This window comes from Sus scrofa, chromosome 14, assembly GCF_000003025.6.
Source record: "Sus scrofa isolate TJ Tabasco breed Duroc chromosome 14, Sscrofa11.1, whole genome shotgun sequence".
In the NCBI taxonomy this organism is placed as follows: Eukaryota; Metazoa; Chordata; class Mammalia; order Artiodactyla; family Suidae; genus Sus; species Sus scrofa.
Window position 1 is genome coordinate 113,637,168 of NC_010456.5, and position 16,557 is coordinate 113,653,724.

The window sequence follows — 16,557 nt, forward strand, 5'->3', positions numbered from 1 at the left end:
AAAAAAGAGAGCGAGAGATAGAAAGAACGCTGCAGGACCCTCCAGCAAGCGCGCTCGGACCTCTGGCCGCCACCGCGGCGGCCGCCGGGAGCCCAAGATGGCTGGGCGCTGAGGGAGGTAGCCCGGCCCGGCTGGCTCGGCCCGGCCCCGCCGCAGCAGGCTGGCTCCGACCGCAGCCCGGAGCCTTCCAGGCCGGAGCAGAGGCCGAGAAGAAAAGAAAGTGGGGGGAGGGGGGCCGAGGTGGCGAAGGGGGAGGGCCGGGCGGGGGGGAGGGGAGGGCCGGGAGCTGAGCCTCCTGTTCATTAGCAGTTGAGAAAAATTCCTTTCTAGTTTGATCAATCCTTGTTTTCCTCGGCAGAGCCGGGGCGCCCGCCCAGCGCGGAGACCGAGAGCGGGGTCTCTCCGCGGCGGGGGCGCCCGGCGCCGGGCCTCGGGGGAGCGCAGAAGTAGCGACGAGGGGGTCAGTCCGGAGCACAGCCGGGGCTTCTCCTCCCTCCCTTTCTGGTTGGCTTTTTTTTTTTTTTTTTTTTTTTTTCCACTTCTCTCCCTCCCCCTTCCGTTTCTATTTGTGAAGGGAGGAGGAAGGCAGAGGCGGGCTGGTGTCTCTGGCCGGGGACTGGAATTTCATCTGAATGACTGCCCCTGCGCGCACGCAGCGCCCCGGAGTCGGCCCGCCTGCGCCCCGCAGCCTGCACCCGCAGACGGACGGCCGGCCCAGGGGCGCCCGCGCTGCGACCCGGGGACCCGCTCGCTTTGCCCGCCCAGTCCGGATCTAGCAGTTCTCCGCGCGGCCGCACTCGCTTCCCCGGCCTCTCGGACCCCGGTCGAGGCGAGGGAGGCGCGGCGCCGGCGAGCCAGGAGGGAGCCACCATTGCCGCCGCCGCCCCCGTCGCTGGAGAAAGTGTGCGGCTCCCGGGCTCTGTCCGCCTTGGGGCGCGCCCCAATGTCAGCCGTGGGGCCGAGCGCAGGCCGCGGGCCGCCGCTGCCCTAGCCGTACCGACCCGGAGGCGGCCTCTTATATGGAATTTGGACCCCGGCGCTCCCCTCCAGGGCTGGTGCCCCGGCCGCGGCCCTGGCGCAGTCCGCTGCCTCCCGCTAGGCGCTCGGGAGGAGGAGGAGACGCAGCCGGCTGCGCGCGCGGCTTGAGGACCGAGGCTCCTTCCTCTGGGGGGCGGGCGCGCGGAAGGCGCTGGTGACTGAGCGACTGTCGGGGCCGCCTGGGGCTGGAGCTCGGGGCTCGGTGGGCCTAGAGCTGCACTGGAAGGACCTCCAGGGTTGGGTAGTTGGGGAGAGCTGCCCGCAGCCGCCATGGCGGAGAATTGGAAGAACTGCTTCGAGGAGGAGCTCATTTGCCCCATCTGCCTGCATGTCTTCGTGGAGCCGGTGCAATTGCCGTGCAAACACAACTTCTGTCGGGGCTGCATTGGCGAGGCGTGGGCCAAGGACAGCGGCCTGGTGCGCTGCCCCGAGTGCAACCAGGCTTACAACCAGAAGCCCGGCCTGGAGAAGAACCTGAAGCTCACTAACATCGTGGAGAAGTTCAACGCCCTGCACGTGGAGAAGCCGCCCGCGGCGCTGCACTGCGTGTTCTGCCGCCGCGGCCCCCCGCTGCCCGCGCAGAAGGTCTGCCTGCGCTGCGAGGCGCCCTGCTGCCAGTCCCACGTGCAGACGCACCTGCAGCAGCCCTCTACCGCCCGCGGGCACCTCCTGGTGGAGGCGGACGACGTGCGGGCCTGGAGCTGCCCGCAACACAACGCCTACCGCCTTTACCACTGCGAGGCCGAGCAGGTGGCGGTGTGCCAGTACTGCTGCTACTACAGCGGTGCGCATCAGGGACATTCGGTGTGCGACGTGGAGATCCGAAGGAATGAGATCCGGGCAAGTACCCTGCACACATACACACACACACTCCCTACTGCCTGGGGACCACCCATCCCGATAGGCTGACTCTTGTGACATCAGGCCAGAGGGCCCCCTTCCAAACTCTACTACTCTGTAAGTTCGGAGGCAAGAAGGGTCCCCAGTCCCTCCTTCATGGATTCCTGCACCTGTGCTCATAGGGTCCCTCTTGTGAGTCACGTATAAAATTGAGGTGTGGGGTTGTCAGGGGTAGAGTTTGGGTGCTGCTTTTCTGTTTTGCCCGCAGCTCCCTCCCCCTCCCGGCGTTGTTTCCGTAGGCCCTACGGGAAGTCACCAAAGGCAGTGACCCAGGTCCTGCTTCTCCAGCTGCTGTTTATGTAATGAGTGTCCTGGTGCCGCTGCTGTGGCTGACATGATCCATGATGCTGGCATACCAATGAGGAAGTAAACAAAAGCAGCCATGTTAGTTTCAAGCCCTATTGGAAACACACTGGGGGGGGGGGAGGTGGAGGGGAGCTTCCGGAGGGAGAGCAGAACTCCTGGTATCTATCTGGCCAAGGCCTGGCCAGCCAATGGCATCGTGGGACAGCATCTCAACTATTTGGATTATTCCCCATAGTCCACTCTCTGTGTGAGAATATCTGTCCTCTGTGTGCTTGTGTGTTTTGCACCCGTCTGCATGAACAAACCTTAAAGTATGTCTTCATCACCCTGAGCCCTTTTCTCCCAGCCCAGCCCTCTGTCACAGCCCTCCCACATTTGGGGAGGGGAAGTGGAAGACGGAAAAAGAATCCTGTGGGTTTAAGGTTGAGCCGCCTTGCAATCTGGTTTCAGGCAGCTGGCTCCCCTGGGCTGCGCTGGGTGATTACGGAACCGCATCCCCTCCCATTGTATACACCCTGCAGCAGCGGCCAATGTCAAAACCGCCTTCCCTCTCAGGCCTCTGGGCCTGGCTTTAGAGCTGGACTGAAGCAATACTTCCGTCCCCTTCAGTGGAGGGGGGCTCCTCCTAGGCCCTCCCTGGTCCCCTGGCTTTCAAGGTTGAGTCATACCAGAAGGAAGGGGTTGGCCTGAGTCTGTCTGAGCCATCTCCGAAGCCCCAGCTTGGGGCCTGGGTGTGATATCATGGGGGTGAGGTTGGGCTTTGGTTGGACTGGGAGTGTTTATGGGTGGGGGCCCCGGAGGCTAGTTGAGGCCGGTGGGGAGCTTGGGTATGAGGAAGCTCTGAGCAGAAGACGGTTGTAGATGGGGGCTGTTTCCTGTTTGCGGGGGGAGTGGGAACCAGTGAGAATGAGTCACTATTTAGCAATTAAAAAACATACAGATACAACTCACAGAAGGGAGGAGGGCTGCCACAGGCTGAGGGCAGGGATAACAAAATTTGCTGTATAATTAGTTTCTAGTTGGATGGGCTAGCTCTAGGGTGTTGTGCCAGGCAGGGCCTCTGGTTTCTAAAAGGAAGTGTGGAGGATGGAGAGAAGAGCCCCCCCCCCTACAACCCCCGAATAGGATTGGAAAAGGCAGAGGCCTAGGGGACCAAATGAGCCCCTAGTGTCCTCCATCCCCCACCCAGGGCAGGCAGAGGCCAGACTTTCCCTAGTATTGGGAAGCTGCTGCTATTAATAAAGATGGAAGGGCTGGGGGAGGAGGCTGGGAAAAGTGCAGAAGCAGGAGAAGGAAGGCTGTCCAGTTCTCTGTCCTGGGATTGACAGTGGAAAGTGAAAGAGATGTGGCTGAAAGGCACAGAGAAGGGGGCAGCGAGCGTGGTGGCGAGGGACTGTGTGCCTGCACCCAAGGCTTTGCCCTTAGCTGTGTCAAGGGCTCAGGTGTCTTTCATTTGGGTGGGGGAGGAGACACAGTTGTACTCGATTTGGTAGCAGGAGAGCATCTATAGATGTGGGTCTTGTGTTTGCATCTTTGAGAGCATCTGCTCTGCCATCAAATGGACCTGTCTCCTGTCTGTATAGTTAGGAGTTGGAGTTCCCACCAGCAGGTCCCTGATCCCTCAGCTCATGGAAGGAACTGGATAGAAGCAGGCCCTGAACTTTGTCAGCAGCTCCATGTGTGCGTGCGCCTGCATGCGTGTGTATGTGTGTGTGTTCGTTCCTGTTCCTGGTGTGGGTAGGCTCAGAAGTAGTGGGTTACATCACAGCCAGATGTGCAGTTCTGTGCACTCAGCATCTGTGCCCCACAGCCTGAGTCTCGTCCCTCTCCAGGCTCCCCCTGCCCCAGGCACTCCAGATTCTCCGGTGTCCCAGGGCACTGGAGTTGGAAACCCTTCAGTGGCCCAGCGCCGCTCATTGTGGGTTGGATGTGTTGAAGGAGGAAGAAGAGGGGCCCCACCCTTGGGGGAGGGGGTGAGCCACAGGGAACCTGAATGGAAGAACCCATTACTCAGTTCATCCTCTCTAGCCCAGCCTGAGGAGGGGCCTTTTCCTGGGCCTCTTTTTCCTTGTGGGAGGGCGTCTGTCTGATGAAGGCAACATCAGATAGCATGGCAACCTGGCACATGCCTGAAAATACAGCTCTGCTTCTTGTGCTTCCTCTTCTGTTGTCCCAGGTGAGGGCCAGGGGCTGCTGAAATGCCCTGTTGGCCAGAAATAGGAAACCCCGATCAATATCCCCTTGCTGGCTCCCCACCCTCATACTCAAAGCACCTACATGGGCCAGCAGAAAGGTGAGCAGGACTTCTGGCCAGTGGGGGTCTAGCAGGGGGTCTCAGAGTCAGGCCTTGGAAGTCCTAGCCCTACTCTGCCCCCGCAAACCCACTGTGAGGCCACTTGCCCTGAGGCCTGAATGCCCACTGGGTAGACCCCAGAGACCCTCTCTGAGACACGCCTGGACCCCAAATATGTTCTCTGAGGCTACGGGAGGCTAAGGGCCCAAGACTGGGATATCCTGGTGGGCTCAGGCATGGCAGCCCTGGGTATTCAGACCCTCTTCCAGCCCCGAGGCTTAGGGGATCATGTGAGCAACTGGTATAGCTAGGAGCACCCCTATTTCATGACCTCCCTCAGTGTGGAAAGAAGACTGGAGATCAGGCCTAGTTATGTCTGAAGGGCTCTGCAGGGTGGATGTGGGTGTGTGTGTTCAGGTCATAGTCGTGCCCCTGGGTCATTCTTAGCACCCCAGACTGAGGTTGGGAATGTCCCCATGACCCTGTTCCTTGCTTTCTTGAAGGTTTAGAGTGGAGGAGATGTTCTCTGGGGTTGGGATCATACTTCTTGGGCATGTTTGGGGTTGGCAGCTACTTGGGGTGAAGTTGCCCTGCTCACATTGTCCCTGCCTGGCGGGCTTGCACTGGGTCCCTGCACCATGTGTCTGTCTCCCAGGAGGCTCTGGGAGTGAGGGCTGCCCTGGCCCAGCTAGAGCTGGGCTGTGGCTGCGGTCTGACTCAGGTAGCGCAGATCCACGGCTTCCCACCGCCCACCCCTTGACTGTACTCTTGAGGTCTTGGCGGGGGGAGGGGAGGCTGTGTGTGTGCGCACAGGAGGTGTGAGGGTCCTGCAGCTGCTCCTTCCTTGACCATCTCGAAGGATCAGGAAGCAGGGGCCCGACTTGGCTCTCCTCCCTGGGTCCTGGGCAGAGAGGAGCCTGAGGCAGAGGCCCAGCCCCCCACCTCCACCCCCGGATGCTGCTGACACAGCCAGGCGCCTGTCATGTACGCCCTATTGATTCCTCTGCCTCCTGCAGCTCTGGGTGCCTGTGCGTCCATGTCTGCGTGCAGGTGTTTGCGTGCTGTGTGTAACCGCTGTACTTGATTGTGCAACTCACACGGGACTCCTTTTTTGGCATCTCACGTGTATGTTTCTGAGCAGGTACTGCGTGAGTGACTGACTTAATGACAGAGTCGGCTTGTGTGTAGCTGCAGGGCTGGGAAGACGTGCGAGTGTGTGTGTGAGGGAGAGGAGGGTGCCCCGCTTGCTGTACACCTGCGAGTTGAAGCTGAGTGTGCACGCATGCCGGCCAGTGACTGCCTGCCTGGCAGTGGCGGGTGGGTGGGTGGATGTGAGTCCTGTGTGACTTTCTCACCTGGCGAGGCGGTTGGCGGGGGGAGGCCGGGATGCACCTTCGGGTGAGCTTGTTGTGGGGATTGGAGGTAGAAGCTGGATGGATCCTGTGATGCTGTGTTGGGGGCAGTGCGGGTGGGCGTAGGAAGAAGGTGAGCCCTGCCTGGGCCCCAGCCCTGGACCGAGCAGGCAGGCCTGGCTGGCCTCGTCCCTGGCTCTGGGAAAGCCTTCCTTCCCGGCTGGCCTGGCATTCAAAGCCAGACAAAGGGGGGCTTTCTCTCTCGCCTCTTTGTTCTGCTGCCCCAGAGCGCTGCTCTCTGCATGGCAAAAGCTAACTCCGCTCCGCAGCTGGGAAACCCTCTCTGGGGTCTGCCTAGGCTTGCCTCCGAGCTGCTGCCTTTCTCCCTGCCCGGCCTCCTGCCCTCCAGCCTCTTTTTTCTGGGTCTGTGGTTGCCCCCAGTCTGGGGGTCCACGAGGTGGCCCCAGGCAGGGGCTGAAGCCTCTGAGGGGGCGTCCGGGGCAGGCAGAAGCGGCTCTGAGATGAGGAAGGAGTACTCTGGGACCAGGGCTTACATGGGAGAGGGAAGGGCGGCTTTGGCTGCTGGGAAGGGTTAGGATGGGGTAGCTCTGAGCAGGGGCTGCATCCAGAGCTGGCCCGAGAGTCATCCAGGCAGGGATCTGAGCAGGACGGAGTGCTCCAATGGCCCAGCGCCCTCTCCCCCCAACCCCAGCACCCCCCCTCCCCACAGGGGCTGCTGGTGGCCCCTGCTCTGGCCCAGCTAGCTCCTGGGGCCCTGGTCCCACCTGACCTTGTTTCTCTTCAAGGGTAACTTGAGGGTTTTATTATTATTATTTCTTAGCTTTTATACAGCCTAAAGTCCCCACAGCCTTATGCATCTGCTGAGTCCAGTCACTCTCCAGAGGGCTGTGAGGCATTCCCAGGGCAGGAACGTCGGGGGCTCACGAATGTCCCCCTCGGGGCTGGAAGGGGCGTCAGAGGGAGCCACTCAAGGCAGAGTCTAGAACATTGGGCAACAGGTGGGAGGGTTTTGGAGGGCTGGGAATGGCGTGCCCCCAAGTCTTCTTGATGCTCTTGCCCTCAGAGGCCCAGAAGCAGAGACCACGGAAGGCCTTAGGTCCTCAGGGAAGGGACAGGGACGGGAGCGAGCCGGTCCGGCCGGCCTGGGCCACCATGTGTGGAGCCGAGCTGGGCCTCGTGTTGCCCCTCCGCCTGCTGGAGGCCCGTCCCTTAAGTGCTCTTAGTCTAGACCGTGGTTGCCCCCCTCAGCTCTGTTCCTGCGCACTTGAGGTGAGCCACCGCGCAGGTGACTTGAGGTGGGCCAGGAGCAGGTGGTCAAGTGCCCACCCGCCCTGCATTGAGAGCCTTTGCCCTGAATCAAGCTGGGAAATCTCTCTGCTGTGGGCAGTGGAGCCTCAGCTCTCCATCGTTCCCAGGAAGCTGGGAAGAGAAGGAGGCTGCGGTGGTGGGGAGGGCTCCAGGCCCTGCTCCCTCTGCCCCCCATCTTCCAGCCTCTCAGCAACCCGACTCAGTCATTTGCTGGAATCGAAATCGAGGGGAGGGATAATAAAGGGGCAGGAAGTAGCTATTTCCCTCCTTCCCCCGTGTCTCCAGTGCCTGCGGTAGCCGTGACCACCCCCCCAGCCCCTGGTGTCTCCCAGGTGCTGACTGTCAGGTTGAGGATCACCTGGCCCCGGGGGAGGGTGACCCCTGCAAGGGTGAGCTGGCTGTGCTGGGCCCCCTCCCAGCCCTTCCTGGCTGGCACCCCCCTGGCCAGTTTCCTTCCTATTCCTGGCCCCTCCCTTCCTCCTGCCAGGGAGACAGGAGCCTGTGGCCTCTGAGCTAGGGGAGGGGAGATGAAACAGCCACCTGCCAGGGAGTATGGCCAGTGCCTCTGCTAGACCTGGACCGGCCTGCACCCCAGAGAGCTCTGCACAGGCAGGAACCAGGCCCTTGACCGAGAAGCTAAGGGAAGACACCTCAGGGCCCCAGGGTGCCAGTGCTGCCAGGAAAGGATTGGAGAAAAGCCTAGGAGAGGGAAGGGGCTGAGCCCCGCCTCCAGGACCGGGCAGGAAGTACCTCCCTTGGCTGCGTCCTAAGGGGTCAGCCCTGGACTCCCTGAAGGGGTTTGGAGGGTGGGAGTGGAACGGCCCAGTCCCTCGCCTCTGAGGGAAGTGGAGCTGGGAACCTGTCTGGGGCTGCCTCTCCTGCGCCACATCTGGGACTCAGCTGCAGGTGTCCCCCTCCCCCGACACTGATGGGTTTGGTCATGGGAAGTAGTTTCGCAGGGAGACGTGGTGCGCGGGGATAGGGGAGGGGCCCAAGCTGTCCGCTACCTGTGCGCTGGGCAAGCTGGGCAAGCAGGAGCAGCTGGAAGCCTGAGCTGCATCTGGGGACTGTCCTCCTGAGTGTGGGGATAAGGCAGCCAGCAGGCAAACATTTGAGGGCCACTTGTTACAGGGGAGGCAAAAAGCCCCATGTCCTAAAGGGTATCCTGGCCACCCTGCCTTCAGGCAGGCCTCCCCACTTGTCTGGGGCCTTCAGGAGGCCCAGCCTTCACCACATGGTGGGAGTGTGTGTGTTTGTATGTGTGCAACAGTGTGCCTGAGGTGGCCTCAGGGCCCAGGTGACAATATGTGCCTGGGTGCATGCATGCATGTGGCTGGGCCATACTGTGGGGTGCTGCCTGCCCTGTTCACGTGCCTGGGGTGATTTCACAGGCAGAGAGGATGCATGACTACTTCTGTTCCTGCTCCCAGCCAGCTCTGTCTCAGGCTGGCAGCAGATCCCTGGGCATGTGGGGCTGAGGTGGGGCCTGCTGGAAGGATGGGCTGCTGGGGTGGGGGGCAGGGTAAGATTTCCTGGGGCTGTCTGTCTCTCTTTTTTTTTGTCTTTTTAGGGCCACACCCATGGCAGATGGAGGTTCCCAGGCTAGGGGTCGAATTGGAGCTATAGCTGCCAGCCTACGCCACACCTACATCGACGCCAGATCCGAGCCGCATTTGTGACCTACACCACAGCTCACAGCAATGCTGGATCCTTAGCCCACTGAGCGAGGCCAAGGATCGAACCTGCATCCTCATGGATACTAGTCAGATTCGTTTCTGCTGAGCCACGTCGGGAACTCCTGGGGCTGTCTCTTAAGGTACTGTCCTGGGTCACTGAAAGGTCAAGTTGTTTGGGGGGCAGGGTGTGTACCCTAGGCTTTCCCAGCTCAGAATCTGAGAGGTTCACCCACTATTTCCTCCTGTCCCCAGAGCCCTGGTTTTCTGTTTCAAGTGGAGACACCAACGCAAACCAGGGTTGCTGAACGCTTGCTGGCCTTGACTTGCCCATGTCTGGAAGGGGTTGGGGAAGGAGGAAGGGATGGGTGGCAGCTTGCCTTTGGGAAGCTGGCTGAGTGTGGAAGGGTGCGGGGGTCATGGGGTGAAACTTGAGGGTCAACTCTGAGGCCCACATGGAGGAAAAAAAAGAACCACTCATGTTGAGTGGACACTTACTGTGAGCTAGTTTCTGTGCAGTCGGCTTTGCAAACCTTATTTTGTGTGCAAAATCCATGGGTTTATTCAGCGGACACGTGATGCAGCTGTAGGGTGCTGGGGCCTTAGTGGGTCCTGGCTGGGAAGAGAAGTGGAGCAGCGAAGCGTTATTTTCAAGAGGCCTTGAGTTTCATTTGGAGATCAGACCACAGTTTGTGAGTCAGACTATAGGACGGTGTGGTGCTAGAGGTCTTTCTCTGAGGTGGTCACATTTCGTGTCTGTAGTGTCCAGGACCTTAGGCACTAGCCACATGTAGCTATTGAGCACCTGAACTGAAGAACTGATGTTTAATTTGTTTTAATTAACTGAAAATGAAAATAGCCACATGTGACTAGTAGCTGCTGTATGGGACAGCACAGCTACTGAGGGACAGCAGGATGTGACAGCCCTACTGTACAGCCAGGATAGGGAGGGACTGCACACTCTAAGTAGGGGCTGTGGAAAGTTTCCTAGAGGAGCAGACCTTAAGTTGGGCCTGGAAGGACAGACCAGGGATGGGGAGGGGGCTCTGTGGCTGCAGAAAAGCGTCAGCAGGGTGCAGGGAGTTCAGACATGCAGAGTGTCAGGGACGGGATACCCAGCCCTCTTGGCTGGGAGAGTCAGGTCACAAGAGCCTAAAGTGTTTGGGGGGAGTTCCTGTTGTGGCATAGCGGAAACCAATCTGACTAGCATCCATGAGGACGAAGGTTCGATCCCTGGCCTCGCTCAGTGGGTTAAGGATCCGGCGTTGCCGTGAGCAGTGGGGTAGGTCACAGATGTGGCTTGGATCTGGCGTTACTGTGGCTGTGGTGTAGGCCAGCAGCTGTAGCTCCAATTCAGCCCTTAGCCTGGGAACCTCCATATGCTGTGGGCGTGGCCCTAAAAGGACAAAAAAAAAAAAAAAAGAGAGAGAGAGCCTAAAGTGTTTGGAAGGAGGGGACATTGAAGGCTGAACAGGGGAGAGACCCTCTTTGAAGAGGTCTTTCTGGTGAGGGAGGATGACAGTGAGGATGGAACAGCCGGGATGGGCAGGACTGGGAGGAGAGGGTTATGGAGATGGGAGACTGAGGGCCAGAAGAGCAGCATGCATGGTCCAGCAGCTCCCAGGAGACAGGCCTAGGAGAGCCAGAGTCTCCTTTCCACCTGGGTCCAACCGAGGGGCCGAGGAAGCTAGCAAGGACTTCAGAGGCCTAGCTCTCAGTGTCAGAGCAAGCGAGGGGGCAGCTTCTGGCTTGATGCCCCCCCAGGTGTAAGGCAAGCGTGGGCTGGGATCTCTGGACTGGGCCAGAGGGCCTGTGAGACCCGGGAGTGCTGTTTGACCCTCTGCATCGCTTCCAAGGTGATGCTCCCCAGAGAGAGGCAGCGTGCCTTGGATAAGGACGGACCCTACTGCCTGATCATTTAGGTTTGTATCCAAGCTCTGATGCTTACTAGCTGTCTGGATGAATTACCTAGCCTCTCTGGTCTCCTCATCTCTGAAATGGGGATGGTAATAGTACTTAGAGCATTACTGGAATGATCGGATGCGTTTATACAGGAAAAGTGCTTAGAACGGAGCACCTGGCCTGACCCTGCCTCAGAAAGCTCGTGGTTTAGATGTGTGTATGGGAAGCTATTCCAGGCTTTCTGTTTCTGGGGACTGCTGTCACCAGTCCCCCGGAATGCCATGGGGGCTCAGAAGGGGTTGGGTGGCAGAAATTTTTGGTCATTTGGGTCAAAGGATCTACCTGGATGAGTCTGTTCTGCGGAAGGAAGGATGCTGTGCACCCATGTCAGCCCCTCTGACGCCCCACCCCCCAACTGTCTCTGCAGAAGATGCTGATGAAGCAGCAGGACCGGCTGGAGGAGCGAGAGCAGGACATTGAGGACCAGCTATACAAGCTCGAGTCAGACAAGCGCCTGGTGGAGGTAGCTAAGCCCAAGCCCCTCGTCTGGGGTGAGGGCACCTTGGGTACAGGGCCTTGGGCTAGTTCCTTCCTTGGGCTAGGATCTGTTGCGTGGTCAGCTCTGTGCCAGAAGCTCTTGAACCATTGGTGGCTGAGCCCCCAGTGGTGCCAGGGTAGCTGGCGCAGAGCCTTGGGCTACCAGCAGGGAATCAATCGGTAGCTCACACCTTGCCCTGGGCATCCTGGGGTTTTGAGGTCCCAGACTCCTGCATCCAGGATGTGAGACAGGCAGGAGTGGCAGCCAGAGGTCCCCAGTGCTTACTGCCCATCCACTCTTGCCGCTCTGCCTGCAGGAGAAGGTGAGCCAGCTGAAGGAGGAAGTGCGGCTGCAGTACGAGAAGCTGCACCAGCTGCTGGACGAGGACCTGCGGCAGACAGTGGAGGTCCTGGACAAGGCCCAGGCCAAGTTCTGCAGCGAGAACGCAGCGCAGGCGCTGCACCTCGGGGAGCGCATGCAGGAGGCCAAGAAGCTGCTGGGCTCCCTGCAGCTGCTCTTTGACAAGACGGAGGATGTCAGCTTCATGAAGGTGGGCTGGGCCCGGGACCGGTTGGCAGGACCCAGGGGACGTTTCTAAATTGGAGTCTGCAAGGCTTTGCTCCCCAACCAGGTCCCCCACCAGTATGCTCACAGGGCTTCGGAGCTGGCCAGCATGATTTCAAGACACACCCCTACACACAGGCGCACGCATACGCGCGCGCGCGCACACACACACACACACAGCGTGTTCTTTCTAGCTTTTTGACCTTGGGCAAGTCATATGTGTTCCCTAGGCCTCAGCTCCCTCACTTATAAAACGGGGTTGAAAATACAGATATATTACCTATTGTCCACAATTCCAAATTTTAAAAAGTCTCTGAAAACTGAAGGAAAAAAGGTTTTTTTTTTTTTTAATTAATTAATTATTTATTTGTTTATTCATTTTTGGTCTTTTTAAGGCCTCAACCACAGCATACAGAGGTTCCCAGGCTAGGGGTCAAATCAGAGCTCCAGCTGCCGGCCTACACCACAGCCACAGCCACGCCAGATCCGAGCCACGTTTGCAACCTACACCACAGCCTATGGCAACGCCAGATCCTTAACCCACTGAGCGAGGCCAGGGATCAAACCTGTGTCCTCATGGATGCTAGTCGAGTTCATTAACCACTGAGCCACGACAGGAACTCCAGAAAAAAGTTCAGGCAACTCATTTAACAGCAAAATTTGACTGGAATTGGTGTTAGCCATTTATGGTCTTTATCTTAGTTGGTACAAATATTCAGACCTATTGCTGCAGAAATGTTGATGTTAGATTAGTGTCCTACTGAGGATGATAATGTCATATGTGATTCAGGCATCGTATTTCCCTTCCAAAGTCCAGAAAATTCCAAATTCCAAAACATATCTTTTTTTTTTTTTTTTTTTTTTTTTTTCTTCTCATGTGGCATGCAGAAGTTCCTGGGCCAGCATTGGAACCTGTGCCACAGCTGTGACCCAAGCCACAGCAGTGGCAACGCTGGATCCTTAACTGCTAGGCCACCAGGGAACTCCCTAAAGCACATCTTGCCTAAAAGATTGAGGGCCTGCAGAACCTCCCTCCTAGGGTAATTGTTTAGGTAGAGTGATGGAGGTATAGAAAGCACTTCCAATGTTGTCTGTCACATAGCAAGTGCTCAATTGTCTGAAAGTGGAGGCACCCCACCCCCTGCCCCTGCCACACTCTGGGCAGAATCAGAAGGTCAGCCCTGCCCTAGAGGGAGGGAGGACAGGGCAGCGTCCATCTTCTGCTCGCCCTGCTGCCTTTCCCACTGACTAACCCTTTTCTCTCCCCCTAGAACACCAAGTCTGTGAAAATCCTAATGGACAGGTGAGCAGCTGGCACCGGCCTTCGGGGGGGGACACATCTGGGGGACGGCAGGGAGGGCCAGGCCCACCGGGGGGAGGTAGGGCGGGCTTACCGGTAATACCTCCTCACAGCAGATGCCCCGTCCACTGCCCCCAGGACCCAGACCTGCACAGGCAGCAGCCTTTCTCCCCCTAAGATCGGCCACCTGAACTCCAAGCTCTTCCTGAACGAGGTGGCCAAGAAGGAGAAGCAGCTGCGGAAGATGCTAGAAGGTGAGGGGAGGGTCGGCTCCTCAATCAAAGGGAGAGAACCTTTTGGGCAGGGTTAAATGCCAGAACCTTCCCTCTAGTCAGATAGACCTTCACATCCTGGCTTTGTCCCTTCTAGCTATGGAAGCTGTGGGATTTGGGCAAGCCATAGTACCTCCCGGTGCCTCAGTTTCTTCAGCTGTAAAATGGGAGTAATAATAGTGTCCACGGGGCTAATGGAGTAGTGAGCATGCAGATACTGCATGACGTATTGTTCTCAGTCCAATAGACGGGAAAGGTCCCCAGAGAGGAGGCCTGGGCTGCCTGGGATGGGGGCTTTAGCGACTTTTGCCCACCCTCTCCGCAGGCCCCTTCAGCACACCGGTGCCCTTCCTGCAGAGCGTCCCCCTGTACCCTTGTGGCGTGAGCAGCTCAGGGGCGGAGAAGCGCAAGCACTCGACGGCCTTCCCTGAGGCCAGTTTCCTAGAGACGTCGTCGGGCCCTGTGGGCGGCCAGTATGGGGCAGCGGGCACGGCCAGCGGCGAGGGCCAGTCAGGGCAGCCCCTGGGCCCCTGCAGCTCCACGCAGCACTTGGTGGCCCTGCCGGGCGGCGCCCAACCAGTGCACTCAAGTCCTGTGTTCCCCCCATCGCAGTACCCCAATGGCTCCGCCGCCCAGCAGCCCATGCTCCCCCAGTATGGCGGCCGCAAGATTCTCGTCTGTTCTGTGGACAACTGTTACTGTTCTTCCGTGGCCAACCACGGTGGCCACCAGCCCTACCCCCGCTCCGGCCACTTCCCCTGGACAGTGCCCTCGCAGGAGTACTCACACCCGCTCCCGCCCACACCCTCCGTCCCCCAGTCCCTTCCCGGCCTGGCGGTCAGAGACTGGCTCGACGCCTCCCAGCAGCCTGGCCACCAGGATTTCTACAGGGTGTATGGGCAGCCGTCCACCAAACACTACGTGACGAGCTAACGCCACGCGGGCAGCAGGGCGCTGGGGAATCTTCCCCCCCAGCCCCCAGTGGCTCGGGAATGATGCATCCAGAGACCTGCCCTCCTTCCTTCCTGTCCTCCCTTCCCCCTTCATTCCCCCAAGTGTTTTCCTTTTGGATTTTGTTTTGTTTGGGGCTTGTTTTGATTTTTTTTTTTTTTTTTTTTTTTAAAGAATCTCCTGGACGCGGAGGTGACAGTGGGAGCTGGCCTGGGCCGGGGCCGCAGGTGGCCCCGGAGTTGGGAAAGCGTCTACCTCAAGGCGCTGAGCTCGCTCGCTCTCTCTCTCTCTGTCTCTCCTTTTTCCTTCCACTCCTTCCCCTTCCCACCCCTGAGGCTGGAAGGAGCCTCAGCTTCCCCTAAAGCCTTGGGGGGAGGGGCAGTTTCCACCTCTCCTCACCCAGTCCTGGGGGAGGAGGGACCAGTGCCCACTGGCCTGCTTCTCCTCTTGTTTTTCTTTTGGGCAGTTTGATCACTGGCCGGATAAGGAATGACCTGTAGATCGTGGGGCTTTTTTTTTTTTCTTTTCTTTTTTTTTTTCTTTTAAAAAAAACAGGAATGATTTCTCCTACTTCCTTCTTCTCACCATCCTCCCAGACGGAGTTCAAAGGCCACTTCTCAAGCAGCTTTTCGGCACCTTCAGCCTCAGAATGGAATCTTAAAGACAGGAACCCCATGTCCAGGAAAGGGGAAAGGAACTTTGCCAATGATAGTGACCACAGCAAAAGCAAATAATAATAATATTAATAATAATAAAGAGAAATAAAAGAAATAATAAAATAAACCATAGCACAGCCCTTGTTGAGGTTAGTGGGAGAGGAGGGGTTGCCCGGAGTTGGGTCTTGCCTGGATTTTGACACAGCAACTTCCTGTAGTGAGCACTTTGTATGAATCGTGGACTTCCTGTTCTCAAGGCGCAGGTATTTATTCTGTAATCTGTCTAGAGCACACACCGAAATCCAACCTTCTAATAAACATAATGGCGCAGTCCCACTCCCTGCCTTGCCTCTTACCCCCAACTCCCCAGGCCTGCCTGGGGGCTTCGGGCATTGGTGTGGGGAGGGGCCCTTCTAGGGATGGAAAGCCCTGACCTCCTTGCCTTGATTCTCTCCTGGGTTTAGCCTGTTCCAGGCCCATGAACGCCCGTTCGTCAAGCACTAATTCCAGCTACTCGGCCTTGGGTTCATTTGACAAATATTTGCTGAGGGCCTCCCGGGCCCAGCCCCCTGCTGCATGGGCTTCGGCATCTCCTTGAGTTTCTGCCAACGTGCTCTTAGCAAGGACAGACAAAGGAAGAAATACCTTTCTATGAGTCTTGGAAAGTTTACTTCCTTCAGTCCACAAATATTAGGCACATGCTAAGCGCCAGGCACTACGTAGGGCCAAGGGTCCAGAGGTAGAGCAGACCCTGTCTTGGAATTTAGTCGAACTGGTCCCCATTGGCTGGGGGTGGGGAGGATGTCTCTCAGCTCTATGCTTCCTTTGGTGACTTGGGCTCTGGCTCCTGCCCCTGAGCAGGGAGGAAGAGCAGGCAGGAAAATCTTGCACTCTGAGAGGCATGGAGGGAGGCTAGCAAGGTGAAAGACATCTTGCTGTCACCCTCTTTGGCAGCGCTTCTCACAGTCTAGCATGTCTTGGGAGCTTGTTAAAGGAGCCGATCCCGGGGACCCTACTTGGGCTGTGGGAATCACTGAGGGCCCAGGAATCTGCATTTTAAACTCCCTGGCAATTCTGACACATCCTGGGGTTTGAGATGTGTTGCCATGAGGGACTGGCCAGGGACCTGTTTGTCAGAGGGACCTATGGGGTAGAAGGAGGGGCGGGGGCACACCAAACCCTCTTCTGTTGCAGGTGGGGTGGGGTGGGGCTGATCTTTTAAAAAGATCTCTGGTTTGTTGCCTAACACTTTGCATGGGTCTGCTTATTTGTAAAGCAGCCTGTGCCCTTCTGGACCAGTAGGAGGGAAACCTTTGCTCAGGTTCTTTTCCTGGTCTAATTCTCTTTTCCCTGGTCTGGGGAGAACCAGGGCCTGAACGCCTGCCACCCCAGGAAACCTGAAGCAAGATGATAGGGAGTTATGGGTAAGTCCTATGCCAGGGGTCCAAGACTCGCCGACTCTTCGTCACCCCTCTTTTCAGAA

At 58.0% G+C, this 16,557-nt stretch overlaps 1 protein-coding gene across 1 annotated transcript; it reads left to right on the forward strand.

Moving 5' to 3' along the window:
- Nucleotides 270–15,410, forward strand: TRIM8 (tripartite motif containing 8). Its single transcript, XM_001928904.7, has 6 exons — nt 270–1,878; nt 11,221–11,316; nt 11,648–11,881; nt 13,167–13,198; nt 13,334–13,449; nt 13,793–15,410. The coding sequence occupies exons 1-6, from the start codon at nt 1,309–1,311 to the stop codon at nt 14,398–14,400; spliced, it is 1,656 nt and encodes a 551-aa protein (XP_001928939.3). The 5' UTR covers nt 270–1,308; the 3' UTR covers nt 14,401–15,410.

Bases quoted from the DNA above. Each gene is read 5' to 3' on its own strand.
- TRIM8 (XM_001928904.7), top strand. From the start codon at position 1,309: ATGGCGGAGAATTGGAAGAACTGCTTCGAGGAGGAGCTCATTTGCCCC. The intron at 11,317-11,647 runs GTAGCTAAGCCC...CTCTGCCTGCAG, and splicing joins CAGACAAGCGCCTGGTGGAG to GAGAAGGTGAGCCAGCTGAA. The intron at 13,450-13,792 runs GTGAGGGGAGGG...CCCTCTCCGCAG, and splicing joins GCTGCGGAAGATGCTAGAAG to GCCCCTTCAGCACACCGGTG.